Source organism: Anomalospiza imberbis, chromosome Z, assembly GCF_031753505.1.
Source record: "Anomalospiza imberbis isolate Cuckoo-Finch-1a 21T00152 chromosome Z, ASM3175350v1, whole genome shotgun sequence".
In the NCBI taxonomy this organism is placed as follows: domain Eukaryota; kingdom Metazoa; phylum Chordata; class Aves; order Passeriformes; family Viduidae; genus Anomalospiza; species Anomalospiza imberbis.
This window is the reverse complement of record NC_089721.1, coordinates 67,782,116-67,795,790: the sequence shown is the minus strand read 5'-3', so window position 1 is coordinate 67,795,790 and position 13,675 is coordinate 67,782,116. Positions and strand designations below refer to the sequence as shown.

Below are 13,675 nucleotides of genomic sequence, written 5' to 3'. Positions count from 1 at the left end.
GAAAATTTACTGAGTTGAGTGTCTTGTAAGTAGGGAAAGGCAGACAATGAAGAGAGAATAATTTTTCAAGTCTGGAAAAAGTTTATTCTTGGTGTTTTTCCTGTGACATGTGCCTGTCCTGTTTCTGGTGCTTGCTCCTTACCCTCACCCCAGCTGCCACCAGACAGTGCAAAGCAGTGACTTCCACCACGAGAACTTGAGGGTTTTATCACTGTTGATCTCCAGTTCAGTAAGGCTGCAGCAGTAGGCCACATGAGAACGTCCAGGTGCTACCACACAACTGCATCGCAACAGCCCAGAGAAGGAAAGCCTGCATTGCTCCATGAGCAAGCTTTTGTCAGAGAGAATGAACACAGTCCTCTGCCTAGGTGAGATGTAAGAATCTGGGCAGCTGCAGAAGGTAATCCAGAACAAGACACAGCTGCAGTAATCTCTGACAAAAAGACAGATCAATTAAATGTTTTCTTTTTTTCAAGGCAACTTTGTCCTCCTGTAGAGCATCAGCACCTGCATATCAATGTTTTGTATCTTGGACCATCTCTTTCCCACCACATGCAATTTCCATTTCTATGGACTGGGCTATCCAGAGCAGACTCCTATGTCACTGAACTTGCAATGACGCTGTATTTAACTTATTCTTTCTAACTTCTTCCTGATCCCTGCCTTTCCACTAGCAACCAAAATCAGGCCTGTAGCACATTCTTTGGACAACAAGTCCTGAGTAAAAGATGTGTCATCCCTGGCCCTCTGCAGTCTCATAAAGGCCTTTAAGTTGGGCAAATGTAAGTCAGTGAATTTTTAAGCATTCAGCTGCAGAGGCAAATGCACCCTTGGATTACAGTCATCAACTAGCAGTTGCAGAAGCAATTATTAATTCAAGTAAAAAGATGGCATTCACTGTGAGATCACGTGCTTCAGCTCCAGCTATCTGTCCTTTAAGGCAGATCTGGCATCAGTGAATGTACTACAGCATACTGATGAAAATTTTGATATGACTTGTGATAGAGATTACATGAAATCACTGGAGCCTCACTCACCCTTCTTCCCATAGATTTCAGGGTCCCACCCTAGCTTGTTTTTAAATACTGGGCACCACCAGAGTGACTCACAGGATCACTTGTGGGTGAGGCAGGAGCTAGATCCCAGTGACAGCTACCTGCCCATCCCAAAAGCTCAAGATTGCAGGCCAATGGAGCAGGCTCTCTTGATGGCAAAAGCCTTTCACCAGCTACTAAAACACACAATTGGGCATACACCCATCTCCATTAATTCTGAAAATTATTGGAAACAGGTTTGGAGCAGGGAGCATGGTAGGGCAGGAACAGGTTTAAATAGTCTGTCATCACACAGTCCTGACTCAAACAAATTGTCCTTGCATGACTGATTAGGTAAAAAGACAAACTCTCCTGAATCCTGGTCATTTGCATCTGCTAAATGAAGTGAACTCAGAGGCTGCTGATGCAGAGCTTGGTGTGTCAGTAGCACTGCAGCCATGCTGCAGTGACAGCCACCATGCAGGAAGCAGTGAGAGTGACTGGCAGCTGGGCTCCCGGGCCAGGCACCTGCACTACTCAGGAGCAAAGGCTCCAGCAGATGGATTACTACCTAGCAATCAAACAGTTTCAACTGCTAACTCATTTAGGTCTTTAAGTTCCCAGATGGATGGTCTGTAATGAAGAATGGTGGATATTCTACTAAAGTTAGTAACAGTGGTAATGTTCTGGTGTACACTTTCTGCCTAGACTATATTTACATAATGAGGCTAGAAATAATGCAAAATTCTGTGCATATTAGCTAAAATGAATGAGGAAAATGGAATCAAATGAGAGACTGTAAGTCAAATAATACAGTAACTGAAAGAAAAGTGTCTCTACAAATCTTTGGTAAGAATTGTTACAAATTAATGCAGAGGGTATGTGTGATAAAAACATCTGCTCTAAGTAAATGTTCTATTTACTGGCCTCAATAAAAGGGTTAATAAGTTAACTGGGGTTTTCATAATACTTTTCAACAGTTGCTTAAGCATTTATATACCAGCAGATGGAAAACTCATTTATTAAACATTTGGTCTTTGAGTCATGCTGACGTTAGTATCTCAAACAACATTAATTCAGGCAGCAGCTTTTTGTAATGGCCTCATTCTCTGACTAACTAGTATATAGTTATAACTTCATGTAGGAGTTAAGAAAACTGCTCAGATACAAAGAAAATCTGACCAGAAGCCCACAGGGTGCTCCAGTGTAACTGCGCACATATAAAATAACTAGAGGAGGCCAGGCTGCTGCAGAGGAAACAGCTGTCCAGATATGATTTGTATCTATCTCATCAAACCACCTGTGGTCCCACAGCCCTGGCTTGCTGCAAGGAATGGAGGTGGATGCCCAGATCAGCTGCGAGTGAAAAGAGTACACTGGGAGCAAAGACACTCAACAACTGCAGACTGGCTATCACAGCAGCAGTTCCTTGCTTTTCAGGTGCAAGGAGACTAACAGTAAAAATAATGTTCAGGTGCTACAATGCCACTGCTTTAAGAATTGTGCAGGAATCTAAAGTATAGAGCAGAGTTAAACATGCAGGTAAACACTTAAAATGAAAGTGTGCAGGGTGCTGTGCTTCTTTATATACAGAAGCATATTAAAAATGGAGTCGGAAGGCACAGAAACAAATCCATACACTAGACTGAGGAGAAGGCAGAGACAAAAGGAAGGAAACAGAAACAAGCAGGAAAATCTCTGACCCTACGTACAGAAAATAATATGCATTTGCTTTACAGCAAAAGTAAAGAAAGGGTTTGTGCAACAGCCTTGCTATACTGACCCCTGCAGCTCATCCTGCTCAAGAAAACTGGAAATGCTTTTTTATGTCTGTTAAGGAACGACTAACAATTCTCCAGTCTCTGGATATAGAGAATGAGGTGCTTAGGGAAGCATGTTTTTTATTATGGGTAGTGACAAAACCAGTTTTTAATCCTTTATCTTTTCTAAATCAGTCTCCTATGTTTGTTTTGCTGCTTCCTTGTTTTCCACATCAGAATAAACAGAATTAGACTGGAATTTATTACATGCAGTGCCTTCCAGAACATGTGTTTTGAAAAGAAAGTTTTCACAAAGAGGTTGTTAGTGAATGGAATGAAAATCCATCCAGAGCTATTTCCAAACTGCCCTGTAAGTTTTCTGCTCGTGCATTGTGCTTTTCGTAGCTGACTGGAAGGCATTTCTACACATATCACTACAGAAATATTAGCAGAGCCTCATTAAATAGATGAATTATGCATTAGTCCTAGCAAGCACAGAAGCTAACAATTACTGGAAGTTTCACCCAGCAGTTAATGGAGACACTAATACTATTTAGAGAAACAATCACCTCATTTATTTTTTCTTGTACTATGAAAAGAGAAATTAATTTGTATCATGTACCAAACCAACTGCAGACTCCCAATATCTCCCCACAGACTGAGGGTATTTCCTCATAAAATATAGCAAATTTTTCTGCAAGCACCAATTTATTCAGCACTTTTCTGAGCAGACAGCACAGCTTTGACAGCCTAGTCCAAAATCAGTAAGAAGTCAAAAAAACTCCCAAATTGGATAATAAAGAATAAATAAGCTTGCAGCCCAACGAAATACAGTTCACTGCAAGACCTCTGTGCAATGAAACTGTGAACAGAGTGATAAAATTTTGAAGTCAGCAGCAAACAAAACTATTTACAAACAGTACTGAAGCATAAATCACAGACTATCATTTATTCACAACATTTAAGGTTAATGAGATAGGCAAGAGACAGAGAAACTTATGATAGGTACTTTCACGATAAAGTCATCACTTGCTTTGTAGTTTATCACCTATACACAGTCACTAAAGTATTTACAGCAAATCTACTTCCCATAAATATCCCTTTAAAAAAAATCTCTATACAAATGCAAAATAGCTAGATCCTTTCCTGGAAGCAAGTTCCAAATTCAAGCTTTCCTCTACAGATTTCATCTGCAGCAGCAGTAGTCCATATAGGCTTGTACACTGAAAAAAAATTACCGGAATGGCACATAGGCATAATTATTTGATAGTGCAAGTACTCACATTCTCGAGTTAACCAAAGCAAACCACTGCCTGCTTCTTAGTCACTTCATACTTGAATGAAGCTGAACATGTAGTCAGACTTGCCAAAATATTCAAGTAACATAAATGCAGCTTAGTAGTCCCTAACAAGTCTTTCTAGTTCTTTTTCCGGCTGCTGATTGATTCAGAGGGCGCAGGAAACACCACCCCTGAAGTTTGTCTTTCCACTCGTAGCGCTCCATGCAATTAAGAAACTTGCTTCAATTCCTCCAACGCCCAGATCAGTTCCTGTTCATCCAAAGGCAATCTCTCCCAGGCAGCACAGCAGCACAACAAATCACAGGTATTTGCCACCCAATATTTTGTCTATTATGAACTGCTGTGGATTTGGAGAAACAGGCATACATAGCTACATGTTAGAACACCAGCCTCAAGGGTTTGCAAAGCCAACAAGTCCTGACAGTATCTGCAAAATGTTGTCCAATTTAGTTCTGAATTAAATACTTGTAATTTATTACAGCATCTTTCTATGAATAAGGGAACAAACAGCTTTACCCTGCAAAAAGGGAACAAACAGCTTTATCCTGCAAGAAGCCTTGTTTGTTTGCATAACAATCCTGAAACTAAAACTTCATCTTGCAATAACAGTACCAGCATTCATCTTCTTTTATACTTACACATCAGCCCACCAACTTTTTCAATAGACAATTCTACTGCAGGGAGAAAAAAGATTAGTACAGCAATCAGTAACACTCCATGCACAATTTTTCTTTCTTTGTAAGCAGAGGAAATTTTTCTGCATGACTTAAGTTAAATGCATATTACAAATAAAAGTCAAGTTACATGGGGGGTTTAGGCAGCAAACAGGTACAGTTAAGCCACACACCAGAGGTTTTGCAGTCCACCTTCTCAAAAGGATTACTGAAGGTTACAAAAAGATATGCTTTCTATGTTAAAGATATACTTCTAATTATATAAAAAGGGGGTGGGAGAAGGGAATAGAAATATCTTATTTCAGCAGTCTCAAGATTTTACAACATTGGTAAATTTAACCTTAAATCATCAACAGATAACAGAAATTCCAAAGACTTAATTCAACTTTCAGTAGCCTTTAAAAAAGACTTATTGTTTTGCATAAACTGCACATAGTGGCACTCCATATTTCTAATATCCTGCACAAAAAAATGTTTTAATCCCATGCTCTAATTAGAATAATTCTACAGTGAGCACAGTGAGTAACTCACAAGCTCCTGCCATGCACTTGACATTTTCCGTATAATCCTACTGTAACAGCCTCAGCTTTAGTGGGCTAAAACTATGTTTGTGCAGTGATCAGAAGAGGAAAATATTGACATAACCGCAGGAGGAACACTGCTGCTGTGCTGTTATCAGTTGTTCTGCAATTTCTGCCCCCTCCTGACCTGCCAGCCCTCCTCAGCAACCTTTGAACATGCCAAGCAATCCATATCACAGAGTATCACATAACCAAAACAGATAGTTCAGGAACTCCTTAAAAATAACAAAAAAGTGAACACCTCTTCAGGATATTCCTTGAGAAATGTTTTTAAGCTTTGCATAGAAGCAAGCAACAAAAATTAGACTGACCAGTAAGGGTAACCAGGAAGGGCTGGGGATTTGATGCATTAAGAGCTAGTTAATCTCACAAATTATTACAGACTCAGTGTAATAGCCACATGATTCTGAGAAAAGCCCTAGGCCTCCCAGAGTCTAGAGTAAGTCCCTGTAGGTCCATGAGAGCAGAGGACACTGCATGCTGAATGATGGAGTGCCAGCCCTTAAGTCTTCCCAAACTACTTTGCACACTATAAACATATAAAAAATTATTGGGGTAGGGAAGGGGTTGGGGGGGTGGGGGATGGAGGTGGGGGGGTGGGGGGAGCACAGAACAGATGGTCTCTGATCTACCAGGAAACTGTTTTTCAGTATTTAAACTGCCATTACTTCCTTTTCCTGCTCGCACAATGTAAGAATTCTTTTAATTAATAATCCAAAGGGGGAAAGCGTTCCTGTTCAGTTACCTGTAGCACTGCCATTAGTATTTGCTGGGTAGGCCATGTTTGCTCAGTGACACATCCACAGCTAGGCTGTTTGGTGTCATGCAAATGTCATGCATCAAGTCCAACCAGACATGCAACCTGGAACAAACAAGTAAAAAGCAGTTAAAAACATGTCGTTTTAAGAAGTTAAGTACATTAAGCAGTAGGCATTTCTGACTATTTAAAGTCTCATCTTCAATACAAACTTCAGCCCAGCACTAGCATGCTCCTCTCAAATCAGCATCCTAGCTATTACAAACCCCAAGGATGTCTAAGTGACTGAAGCTGAACCATGGTTCTCTGACAACCTCTGGATCTGTCACCAGTGAAGATGCAACTAGCTGAATCTGCAACTGGCCTTGGTTTTTCTGGCCTGTCCTCAACTTTTTTGCAGCTGGTCTCTAAACTCCTCTGTACCAACCGCAGATTCCTCATTTGCAGGCACGTGTATAAAGTTTTAGATTACCCAACATCTTACGAAGGCAGGGTTAGAGGATTTTTTAGGTGAAGAACACCTACAGAAGCACTGTACCAGCGAGCAATTTCTGAGCTCAGATGTCTCCCTGGGGAGGTGAGGGTAGAACCCTCAGATACAGCCAGAGCAGGCATCTCTGTATGTATGGAAACCACCAGGGTGGCATGGACAGTGTCAGGAGTGGTGCTCATCTGACTACAAGTCCTCTCCACTGCAAGTTCCAGCAGCAACGGGTTCTCCAGGTGTTGTGTTTTCTTCCAACCCACACATGGGAGATTGAACCAATAAGCAGCATTTGCCTAAAGCTCAGGCTGCAGGTACAGAAAAAGGGCACTGTCCTTTTGGGTGGGTGGCTGCTGAGATGAAGCCAAATGAGAGGCAGATGCCAAACCAGCAGCAGTTCTGTGGTTTGCTGGCTGGCTCGGCAAAGCCAGAATTGTTTGCTCTGCAGTAGGGCTCGGTTCCTTCTTCCCTGCCCACCTTCAGTGCAGGGGGGGCAGCCTGATCACAACTCTCATCTTCAGGGCAGAAGATCTGACTCATCTGGGGCTGCAGAAATGCCTCTTCCTGAGTCTGCTTTGAGTTTTCTACCGTCCAACCAGCATTTTATTTTGTTGACTCAGATAGGTGAAGCTTAGGCATATGAAGAATATGCTGCTTTGCTGACCCCCATCTGACTTGGGCTGACAACTCCTCAAGAAACTAGTCACATTTTTCCAATTATATTTGATTTAGCTTTGACACTATGTGCAGGAGAGTATTTAAAAGCTAAGCAGATTAGCAACGTAGAGAAAATCAAGAAATTAATGAGGGCAGGCACCACGTGAATTTGTCAGAGATACACTGACTGATAGAGAAGCTTGCTGTCTTTAAAAATCTGACAGAGCTTGATCATACAAGCTAATACAGCTTTGCTTTCTCCTTCAAGAACACAAATACCTTCATTTTTAGTACAATCCTGATATAAATTTTCCAAGAATGCAGAAAGAGCAGCATTGCAATTTCTCCTCCCTAGCTCTGCCTTATACACTGATGTTTACCATCTCTTTTTCAGTGGAGGGCAGAGCATGAAGCTGCTATAAAGATTGTATAAGTGAAAGGATATGAACAGCAATATAAGGCAGGAATCCAACACAGGCCATGATGCATAGAGGCCCATCACAAGATTCCAGGCCTAATGATAATTATAAAATTTCTGAAACAATGAAACATGGCAAAAACAAAAACAAAAACAAAAACAAAAACAAAAAAAAAAAAAAACCAAAACAAAAAAAAAAACACCAACCCAAAAAAAAAAAAAAAACCCAAAAAAAACCCAAAAAACATGTTGCTGTCAGAGTTTGCAGAAGTTTTAAATCTGTGAGCTTTTAGGAAAATATTAACTACTTCCTTTCAAACAGAGATATTTTAAAGCATCATTCCCATCTCTGCTTGCTATAAGGATATAAAGTTATGCTTTAAACTGAAGACAGGCAATTTTTACTGATTCCCAGTGAATGCTTACTGAAAAATTATTGTCAGTCTCCATGTGAAGTTCAGGATATGTCCTGAAGCTCACTTAGCAAGGTGTCTATCTCTATCATTGTAACCTAGGGTAAAGAAAACTTAATTTATTCACCCACTTCTAATCTGTTTAGCATAGCTCTGTGCTGTCTCGGTAGCACTGTAACAACAGGTTTGCTTCCCTGCTTTCATTATATATATTGTACAAGGGGAGACCTGAGAGCATAGCATGCACCCAGGGATGGGTAGGGACAGATGGGTGGGAGGGGATCCTGGGGGGAGGACACATCTCTTTTAGGTGCAATGCAGTCCCAAATATGAGTGAGTCAACCACAAAAATGAGGCCCAACTGTTGCGTGCCTCATCATGGGTTTAAAAGTAAAATCTGTTATAGTCACCATTCACAGGCACAAATGAGGAGAGCTTCCTCATAGCAAGAAACAAATGTAATTGAGGTGAGAATTGACAAAAAGTTAATAAAAATAGTGCTGAAAATCTAAACAAGGCCTGAGATCTGGATTTGTTGTGGCTTGAAGAGATGAAATTGACCTGGTACAAACTGCCTTGTGAGTATGCTTCTGCCAATTTCAAAGCTATGCAGGCTCAAGTACCTCAAGCAAACTCGCTGCTTCTGAGCTTAAGTGAGGATTAATAAAATAATTCAGGAAGCAAATTCAGTCCAACAGATAGAAGAAAATTTAAAAAATAAAGGAAAACATAGGATCTAATAATTTGTTAGCTAAGTGAAATAATTGATTCCTGTATTTTTTGGTATGGTAGTGTCCTGGGTTAACTATATGATGCTTTTATCCCCAATAGTCTGTTCTGTTTATATTGAATAATAAGTTTTGCACCTTTAAGACTTGTTCCAAGAGTGAAGTGGGGGGAGAAGAAGCACAGAGTTTGTTTCCAGAAACTGCACTCACTCCTCCACGTTCCTCTCCTGGACTGTGTTGTCTGTGGACGGACAGACAGCGAGACAGAGCTCTCCTTTGCTTTTTAGTTAGTTTTAGCTAGCTGAGGCAAAGAGGTTCCCTGGACTGTGTTTTTTTTCCTTTTCTTTGGACCTGCTCAAACCTGCTCTGGCCTGAACACAAGAAGAGCACCGTCAGCTCGCACCTGTGGTCCAGCGGGCTGGGCCTGGGCCGCGGCATTTCCAGCGCTGGAGGGACTGAAAGGGACTGAGCGAGCTGAGCTCCAACCCGTGGACGGGACTTCCTGAGCTTTTCTCTCTTTTGGAGCAGCAAGAGGTTTTATTGTTTAATATTGTTTAGGTTTTCTTTTTAAATAAACATTTTTTCCACTTTTCTCCAAGGAGGTATTTTTCCCAAACCAGCTGGGGGAGAAGCCGATTGAATCTGCTTCCTAGAGGAACCCCTTGGGGGTTCTCTCCCAAATTGGCCCTCAACCAGGACAGGTAGGGTGGTTTAGGTTTTTTTGTTTTGTTTTGTTTTTTGTTTGTTTTATATTAAATGTAGCAGGAATTGAAAACCTGCCTATTAAACAGCCCTTCAAGTACAGAAAAAATCTGCTCTAGCTCAGCAAACTCATGGAAGAAGGGAATTTTGTTAAAATGTGCTTTGAGCCCCACATCAGGAACTGAATTCCTGAAATTGCATCAACACATACATGGATCATTTTTAGAATGGTGCCACATGTGATTCCCCAGTTGCACACCCCCCAGAAGCTGCATTTGGACACAAGTCTCTCATGTGGGCAAGGCGCAGCAAAATACCAGAGACCAGCTAGAACACAGAGAAAAAAACTTAATCTCCTCTACAGCAAAGCATATTCTCCAGCAGAGATATCTTACACAAGAAAATTAGTAGAGGAGCTTGTATATTCCATTCCCAAGTCTTCAACTCTTTGCCTATGTGTTTTTACATGCTCAACCCATGCTTGCCTGTGAATACTGTGATTTACAGATCCTAGGGCAAATACAAAACAAGTAGAGACTAGCTGTATGAAGAGTTATTGCTCAATGAAGCAGTTGTTAAAAGTGTTTTGCATTAGATATTCAAACTCTCTTCTGCCCTGAGGTTCAATAGCAGAAACCTTAAACACACATGATCCTCAGTTTCTACAAACATTCATGACACCTCAGCTTTTACAGGATTTTCCAGAATGGTGATTTTTTTAGGCAGAACACAAAGCCTATGTCCTAATCCTGTCCTAGTCACAAGGGAAAAGAACCTTGCTCCTCTTTTGTGCTGTGTCTTGCTAGGTCACTGACACCTATTCTGGTGTTTCAGCACCAGAAGTACCTGAGTACGTACAGATCAGTTCTGGCATCCATACAGCAGAACTGCAGAAATGCAGAAGCCTCTAGAGGCACAGACCTTGCAGAAGATCCAGACTCCCACTTCAGTCTGATGTTTGCAGGAGACATTTAAGATAGAAAACAGTTGAGGTTTGGTCTAAGAGCAGCTGTAGAACAGCATGTCGGTAACACAGTAATTAGAAGAGAAATGTAACTCGGCTCTTAACCCAGAAAAACAATCATGAAAGTCCTCCTGTCCAGGGCTGAGGTCACATGTGGGAATAGTGATGGGCAAACACTGGTTTGCGGGATTCAAGGAAACAGATTCTGGCTTCCCAGGCAAGGAGGCTTTAGGCTAAATAGATGCATATGTAACTTCTTTTTTCTCATGGCACACACAGACTCTTAAGAGCAAACAGTCACATCAACCACTCCAAAAAAGCTCCAGATCAGCACCATATTTTGAACCACTCATAGGGTGAATGTGGTTCAGACAATACAATTCTGTTTAAGATCTGGATTAAAAGTGGGAGTTCTGTAGGTCAGAACTGTGAAGGATTCAAAGGTACAGATTCCCAGTTGTTCAGATGGATGTAGTCAGAGAATGGTTTCAGGAGTAAAACCAGATCTGCAATGCTATCCAGCAAGTGCAAAGTGGTGATTAAATAGGTCTAGAGTAGAAGGGTTTGACAGAGCAAGTTGACCCATGAGATGCAATACTCAAGAAGAACTGGTACTGCTCCATTCCTGCTATACATCAGTGGAACAAGACTTCTGCCTGAGACTTTGCTCTCACATGGGTGGGAGGTGAGACCCACCCACAGGTGGGTCGTCCTGGCAGTAAACTTTCCCAGTTTCATTCTGCAAGACACTGATATCATTTACAAACAAGAGACAAGATATATGCAAAACCCATCTGAAAACACAGATGGTAATTTCTCTAGCTGCAAGAAGATATTGGCAGTGGGAATCCCTCCTGCTCAGCTAGAGTGGCAAGCACTTTTCAAACTTGTGCTTTTCTACAGGAAACAGGAATGTCTGCAACCTATGTGTACTAAGTATGCCAGGTGCAATTTAAATGAAGCAAGATCTGAAACCAACAACAGCAAAAGAGAAAGTATGTAGGGAGTTGCTCTGTGGTTGGTATCTATCCTGGGATAATGACTGCATCTCAGTGATACTTTCTTTTGAATCTTACCCCTACCTTGTGGTTGTGTTCTTCTTATCTTTATGTTAATCAAAATGAGTGGCCAATAAACTGAAAGGCAACATTTGTAAGGGAGAAATATATTTTTTTAAATAAATGCTACTTTAGAATTAAAAGCAAAAACCAAGTAAGAATGCAAGCGTATAAGGATTTTTTTTTCAGGTCAGACATGGAGTGATCAACGTTGAGATAAGGGTAAACTGTGAATGATTTTAAATTTCACTTAATTATTTATTCATTATTTAATTCACCGATTCATATAGTTTCTAGAGCAAATGTCTTTCTAATGTTGCATTCAAATCACAAGCAAAATAATGCAAGTTGCTGTTCAAGTCTCACTAACTGAACAAAATAAATCAGTAGCTAGGCCACCCTAAAATGCAGAAGTAAAAATCCCTGGGACCAGTGTTTCTTGCACCATCTCTCAGGCAGCAGTCAGTTGTGGTTCAGTCTCTCCATCACAAGACAGAAACTATTCTTACTATATGCAGTGTGACAGGTAATTTATTTTGGACAATATTTAATTAGTGAATCAAAAGAAGTCACCTCTCATTATGTGTTTTTTTTTGCTTGTTTGTGTTGTGGTTTTTTTTGTTGTTTTTTTTTTTTTTGTTTTTTTTTTTGTGCAGAATCTGCAGTATGATGAGAGCAAAAGAAGTCTTGTAAATCCTTTCAACAAGCAAGTTAATTAAAAAGATATGGCTACAGTCAGCATGAATTTACCTGCCTGCCTTCCTCACTCCCTCCACTTATGGCAGTGGTCTGTAAAAAGGTCTTTCTTTACAGAAGAGCTCCAGGCAAAAGCTGAGCTAAGCTCTGTTAAGAAGAGAGTGATGGCTCAGAAACTCTGGGACCTGAGTCAGCAAGCTGAAGAAAAGAACAGTCAGAGTCCTCCTACCCAGGGCAAATGTTTCCCTTTTGACAAAAACAACAACAAAATATCAGACCCAACTCTAAGCTCTGCTGCTTTTGAACCCCAAAGTCTGAGCTAATACCATGCCAGGCTCCAGTTCTCAAGCTGTGTTGGAAATAAAGATAAATCAGTTTCATGGGGATTCCTTCAATTGTCTTCTCTCCAAGCTCCTGCCTTAAGCAGACTTGCATTAACTTATCTGCCTACCTTGTTATTGCTGCAAGCAGAGAATAAATGTACAACCTTCAGTAATGTAGGGGCCTGAGGGGTTTTCTTCTACATACTTGAAAATGGTCTTCTCATCTCCTGAGCTGAGCTTCTACAAAGCCTCTGCTTCTCTCTCCCAAGCCACCTACCCACTGTACAGGAACAGGACTTTACTGCACAGCTTTCAGTATAGAAAATGCCTCAGAAAATGGATATATGTGAAAATATTTCAGAGATACTGGGTCCTTCCGGCTATTTGAAATATCCCACAAATTTTCTGAATTTCTGCAAGTATTGCTTTGTCACATTTGCTAGCAGTAGCAGAAATGGTCTACCATCAGCTGCTGGGTTTTAGTTTCCCTTCCACATGGAGTTACCCAGTTGTGTCTGGAGGATTCAGAAGAGAAATCAGCCATTCTACACAAGCCACTCAGTGACTTGCTGGGAAAGGAAAAAGAAACAGCTAAAGTGTAGGAAATGGATTTGTACATCTCTATGGAAACACTAAGATAAGGTGTGTTAATTTAAGAAGGTTATAGAATAGAGATACCCTATCTCTATAAAAACTAAAAAAAAAAAAAAAAAAACAACACAAAAAGATTTCAAAATAGTACCCAGCAGAAACAAACATAACCAGCATTCTGTAGTGTCAGATAAATGATTCATCCAGACTATATTGTTTTCAATAGTAGCAACAGCATTTATTATTTAAGGAGTATTCAAGTGCCTTATGATGAATCCATGCTTCTATATTCTCTGAGCATCAACAGTTATTGGATTGGGAATATTTAAAGGTATGTCCTTAGTATGTAATTTTAATATTCACATAAATTGCCTGTGAATTTAACTAGCATCTTTCTGACCCTGCTGATGCCACCTGCTTCTGCTGCCTTGTTAGGCAGGAAGTCCCAGGCTGTCAGTACCTAACCACAAATGTTTTTCTTATTTTAAACTGATGTTTCACGAATTTTACTGCCACCAAATTCTTGCATTGCAG

The 13,675-nt window shown here is 40.6% G+C and overlaps 1 protein-coding gene across 1 annotated transcript in view; it reads right to left on the bottom strand.

The window, feature by feature from the left end:
* Window positions 1-13,675, bottom strand: part of KANK1 (KN motif and ankyrin repeat domains 1) — a 96,662-nt gene that overhangs the window by 44,422 nt on the left and 38,565 nt on the right. Inside the window, exon 2 of the mRNA XM_068176776.1 lies at window positions 6,096-6,212. Within this exon, the coding sequence (XP_068032877.1) occupies window positions 6,096-6,132 (37 nt within the window). The 5' untranslated portion in view covers window positions 6,133-6,212. The remainder of the gene's footprint in view (window positions 1-6,095; window positions 6,213-13,675) is intronic.